This window comes from Monomorium pharaonis, chromosome 3 (genome assembly GCF_013373865.1).
Source record: "Monomorium pharaonis isolate MP-MQ-018 chromosome 3, ASM1337386v2, whole genome shotgun sequence".
Classification (NCBI taxonomy): Eukaryota; Metazoa; Arthropoda; class Insecta; order Hymenoptera; family Formicidae; genus Monomorium; species Monomorium pharaonis.
In genome coordinates this window covers 18,497,768-18,503,741 of record NC_050469.1, presented here as the reverse complement: position 1 = coordinate 18,503,741, position 5,974 = coordinate 18,497,768, and the positions used below count along the sequence as shown (strand labels likewise).

Genomic DNA, 5,974 nt, shown 5'->3' with positions numbered 1-5,974 from the left:
AAGGCACTAGCAGACATTTTTGCATCGTAGCATTTTATTGTAAGATTTGTATCGGGTAATACGTAGCGCTATACTGATATATTGTTTCATATCTATTCGCATTTCAGCGTATTCCCAATATAGAGACACGACTCACGCTTGGAAACTGTGGATTTTGTTATTATAAAAATGTTTTATATTGAGTAATTAGTTTTCTATTGCTCGGTCATTTGCAAATGGCCCCTGATAAGCAGCATCATCATTTTCTAATCTAAAGGTAATTTGTGTCTTTTTAACCTGCTTGCGTTAACAAAATTCCTGTCTCTAAAAACATTTTCATAGCAAAAGGCTTCCACAGAGAACAATTTTTGGGGTCACGAAAAGCATGAAGTATCGTGCCTCTAAACATGAATAGAATCCAAGCGTGACTCGTGTCTCTATTGCAGGCACAAAAGGCAAGTAAACCCAGGTAGCAAGCCCATGTCATTTTGACGTCCCAAAATGGTCATATCTGGTCATATGTCGTCAAAATGACCATTTTTTTACATGACCTAAAATTGACGTCATGATGACGTCATTTCGAAGTCATATTTCAGTCATGATCTGACGATTATTTTCCCAGACAGTACACATCCAAAATCGGGACATAAAGATGTCATTAAGACGTATTTTAGACACGGTCTAAAGCGGTGTCTATACAATGAGATTTAAGGCGTAAGGCATAAGCATATCATATAAGCATATTATATTCAACTTTAAGAGAACTTTTTTAAGAAAACATTTAGATATCTTGGAAATAATTTCAAAATGGTCAAATTAACCATTTGAACGCTTTAAAGTCTTAGTGCTAAATAGATCGCAATTTCCATCAAATTATAAAGGTTATGGAAAAAGTTAAATTTAACAATGAAATTAATAAGTAAATAAGTTAATGCTATTTATTTTTAATGTTTTGCAAAATTTAATTGTTTTTATAAAAAATAATATAATTGCGACAGTTTATAACATATAGGTATATGTAGACAATAACAAGTACCCATATCAATGATTCAAACTGGCGTAGCAGATAGAGTACAAGAATTTGTAATCCTAAGGTCCCGGGTTCAAAACCTACCAGCGGCAAGTAAGAATAAAATACAATAATATAATTTAAATTTAATTAATTAATAAAAATTTGTCCCAAATTTAGTACGTACTGTTGATAAGAATAATTAAAAAAAATAAAATTTTCATTTTATTTTTTAATCTCTAGTTGCATTTTAAAGATATCCGATTTAAGAAATCTTTTAAATATTAAGTTTCATGATATCTTTCTGTTCTCAAAAAACGACGCATTGGTTAACATTCTGACATTATATGTTATCTTTTAGAAGTCTCTTTATGTTATCATTTTCAGAAACAGGATATCTTTTAGAGATCTTTTTGACAACATATTGTTCACGTCATTCTATGACGTCAAAATACGGTACATTTCATGACGTCAGGAATTTGTGACATTCGACCGTCATTTTAACGTCATAAGGGCGTCATTTCGTGACGTCAAGAATAGTCAGTAAATGATCATTTTGGGACGTCAAAATGACGTGAGCTTGCTACCTGGGAACATCGTGATTTCCTTTTTTCACGAGTTTTTGCTAATGCTTATAAAAATGTATTTTGGAATTACAACTGTATATGTGCATTTGTATATAACTGTTGTTGAGCTTGGGTACGATAACTTGCAATGATTATGTACGTCATCTTCAAGACCCATACAGCACAGAATGTTTCAGAAAGCTTTTAGAAAGGTTGAAATAGTATTGAAAGCAAGGTTTCTGAAAGATCCTGAACATTCTGTAGCTTTTTGAAAAATTCTGTGCTGTATGCGGAATAACAATCATTTTATAATTCTCTTTGGGATTGCCATACGATATTCTGTAATATAAAATTAAAGAAATATGTAAAAGCACAAATACATATAGTTGTGTTAAATCAAAACTGTAACCGTTGTTTTTCAATTGCTGCACTCATAAGTTTTAAATATTTTATTTTATTATAATAAAAATTTAAATATATTTTTAATTTTAATTTGTATATTTTATGAATACAACTTTCATTCACAGTTTCTCTATTTTGATCCTGAAAATAAAAAAATTAAAATTAAAATTTCGCACTACGATTCATTATTAAGGGGTGCCTTGAGTGCTCGGAAATGGTGTAAGGGATGGAATAAACAATAATGGAATTTTACGTCAAATTTTTGGAACATACATTTTTATACTTTGTTCAACAAGAGACTGTAGCACCTCCGCGCATAGGCGGGCCAAGTGGGGAGGACATGACGCTCAGAGGGGCCCGATACCACTCGTTACTGACTCTGGTAAGCTGTATGAGCAATATAGCGGTGTAGAAGGGGGCTTTCTTTAGACGAGTTTTCGTCCGAGGGTGCTACAGTCTCTCGTTGAACGAAGTATAAGTAGTTTCTTTACAGGAATATTCTTCCTTACGTTTGCTGCCGGATGAATCAATACAATTACAATTCGCCTTGGAATAATACCTAACATAATTATTGAAATATAATGACACGATTTGGAAGACTAAATACCTGTTAAAATTTTAAAATAAGCATTTGAAATTTTTGTATTTTTTTGTAAATTTTTGTGAATTCTATTTACGAGAGATTTCAAACATTTATTTTGAAATTTTGACATATTTCTAATTGCCAAATCATGTCGCTATTTCAATAATTATTTTGCGTATTATTCGAAAGCGGGTCATAATATTGATTGTTACATTGATTCACCCGTGCAGTGATATATATATTTTATTTTTAATTAGCCATTTTGTTAATAAAGTACTAAACATTTAAAAAATTTTAATCGTCTCATTATATATGTTACTAAACTAAAGTTACCAGTAAAAATTGTTTTGATACTCACTTTTTATGGTTGCAACACGTCCACTTGTTTATTGATAAAAATGTCAAGTGCATGATGTAATTCAATTCAATTACACAATAAATTCCATGGTACAAAATGCGAAAAAGTATTTGGAATATCTCTGAGAAACAGATCCGTAGACTTGCAGAACAAAAAGCGAATATGATAATAGATTCACATTTTGAATCACTTCCGAATGAGAAACCGCAATATAGTTCTACTGTTGTAAACTGCGAACAAACAGGCAAACAAGTACTGACAGATATGGAAATAGATAAATGTGGAGCTATGGAAGAGGAAGAAGAGCATAATAATCGGGACGTTGAAGAATGGGATAAGGTGGAAGAGAAGAAACAGGAGGAAGAAATTGAAGAAGAAAAATGGGAATATGAAGAAATGACGGCTGATGAAGATCACAGAATTAACGAAGTGAATGAAGACCTTGCACAAGATACATTAACTGAGGATGAAAGTGATGACAATATTCGAGAACGAGATAATTTAAAAGAATTTGCAAATTGGTCAGTTCAGTTTAATATCTCACACGTCGCATTGAAACCACTGCTAAAAAAATTGAAAGAATATCCTGTTCACGAAAATTTGCCTTTGGATCCGCGATCATTGTTAAGTACGCCAAGAAATATAAAAATAAGAAATGTCCTTCCTGGAAAATATTGCCATGTAGGCTTATTAAAGGGGATAAAATCTATTGTATCTCGTATGTCAACTATGCCGGAAGGTCTCATCAAAATATCTATCAATATCGACGGTTTGCCATTGTCAAAGTCATCGCAGAAACAGCTGTGGCCTATATTGGGATCCGTGAAACCATTCAAAAATGTTTTTGTAATTGGCATATGTTACGGAGAAGAAAAACCAAAGGATGTCAATAATTTCTTAAAGAATTTTGTGACGGAAGCAAAACATCTGTGCACGGAAGGAATATGTATTAAAGGTATCCAATTGCAATGTACTATTGACTCATTAATCTGCGACATGCCCGCAAAATCATTTGTTTTGTGCACAAAAGGGCACTCAGGATATTCAAGCTGTTCTTCTTGCATTGTCGAATATATTAATGGAAGAGTGTGTTTTCCACAAATCCGTGCTAATAAAAGAACAGATGATGATTTTAGAAACAAAGTCGACAACGAATACCACAATCCCGGAATTACCAGTTGTTTAGTCGAAATTCCTGGTTTTGGTCCAGTAACAAACGTGCCAACTGACCCAATGCATCTATTGTATTTAGGTATCATGCGCAGAATGCTCTACCTATTAATAAACGGCGACTTGCAATATCGGCTTCCAAATGTCAAAGTCGAGCGAATATCTTCTCATTTAAATGAGATTACACCGTACATTCCTGTTGAATTTGCGAGAAAGCCGAGATCACTAAAGTTTATAAAATTGTGGAAAGCTACTGAATTCCGACAAATTTTATTGTATATAGGACCAGTAGCATTACGATTATTACGTCGTGACATTTACAATCACTTTGTGACATTGCACGTGGCAGTGAGAATTATAAGCGATGAAAAATTACACGATTTATTAGATTACGCACAAGAACTTATGGAACATTTTATTTCATCTTTTCAGTTGCTGTATGGGGCTCACAATATATCGTCAAATATTCATCAGGCTGAGCATCTCATTTCATATATTAAGAAATTTGGTCCCATTCAGCATTTTAGTGCATTTATTTACTAGAAAATCATATGCAAACGTTTAAAAAACTACTAAGAAATCTAATCAACCTCTACAACAAATTGTACAAAGATGTGCTGAACAAGAAAAAAATCAATCAGTACTTGCACCACTGATACCGCAGACTGTTGAATTTTCTCTAAATATTGAATCTGTTCATACCGATGGACCGCTTTTGTTCGGTTGTACTGATCCGCTTTATAAAGTGATAAATCGTCAAGTATGAGTTTACGTGCTCGTTCTTGTGCGGATAACTGTTGCAGTTTAAATGACGGGACTATTATTTTGATACAAAATATTGCATATTGCTCACAACGAAAAATTCCAGTAATCATTGGCAATGAATTTAAAAAAAAGAGAATCTATTTTCGGTACCTTGTGATTCTGCTATTCTCGGTATCTTTTTGGTTCATAATTTGTCGGAGTTGAATTCGTGGCCACTAAGAAATGTTGATAAGAAATATATGAAATTGCCATATTTAGATAATAAATTTGCAGTACTGCCACTGTTACATTTAGATTAAAATGATTAAAACTGTAATGTCGCAATTTAGATAATGACGGATTTGGAGAACTATGTTATCGTCGAATTTGACGATGGTATTCAAATAATACCAAACTTGTGGATTAACAGTGATGCGTCTAAAGCCCGATGGCCAACATTCACGTCGCAAAAACGCTATGATAAAGCAGTCAGATTGATGGAAGACTGTCAGGACTTTTGGCTCGAAGTTCCAATTAAAAGAATTTTAGGCAGCACGGGTAAGCTACTTTTTTTATTTTATTGAAGTTTAGGATGTTCTATTAATAAATGTTCACTTGTATCAAAATAGATTATATTGTTTTTAAAATGAGTAAATAAATTATATAATGTATTAAATTATATAAGTATTATAAATTATATAATGCTTATTACTTTCAGCATCGTACGAGAAAGCTAGGGAAAAATTAACAGATGCCGAAATTTTCTCGGATGTGCCAACTGGTTCTGACAGGGACGAAATGTTAAAACGAACCAGAAAAATGAGAAAAATGAATCGTCAGAAGATGACAATGTCATAGAAGTTCCTCCGTTTCCTATAGTTCCAAAAAAAAATTTACAAAAAAAATATATAGCAAATAATAAGAAAAAGAAAGGTAGTTTTAATAATAAAAAATAAGTCGTTACACTTACAAGGGAACGGACAGAACTGTCCCTCACCGATTTTAATGAGCTTTGGATATGTTGTAGAACATAAAAAAAATATTAGACCCATATTTTTTTTTATCTGCGTATCTCGACGTTTAGGGGTTGAAACCACTCCTCGAAAATAACGCATTTTTTCGTTTTTTGCGAATATTTTTGAAAATATAAGGTTTATGAAAAA

At 32.5% G+C, this 5,974-nt stretch overlaps 1 protein-coding gene across 1 annotated transcript; it reads left to right on the top strand.

Annotated features, from left to right (window-relative positions):
• Positions 1–1,573: 1,573 nt before the first annotated feature.
• LOC118644743 lies at positions 1,574–5,716 on the top strand. The gene is made up of 2 exons (XM_036284068.1): positions 1,574–5,369; positions 5,530–5,716. The coding sequence occupies exon 1, from the start codon at positions 2,994–2,996 to the stop codon at positions 4,608–4,610; it is 1,617 nt and encodes a 538-aa protein (XP_036139961.1). The 5' UTR covers positions 1,574–2,993; the 3' UTR covers positions 4,611–5,369; positions 5,530–5,716.
• The last annotated feature ends 258 nt before the right edge of the window (positions 5,717–5,974 follow it).

What these genes read in the sequence shown, in the direction of transcription:
- LOC118644743 (XM_036284068.1), top strand. Translation starts at nt 2,994, where the DNA reads ATGCGAAAAAGTATTTGGAATATCTCTGAGAAACAGATCCGTAGACTT.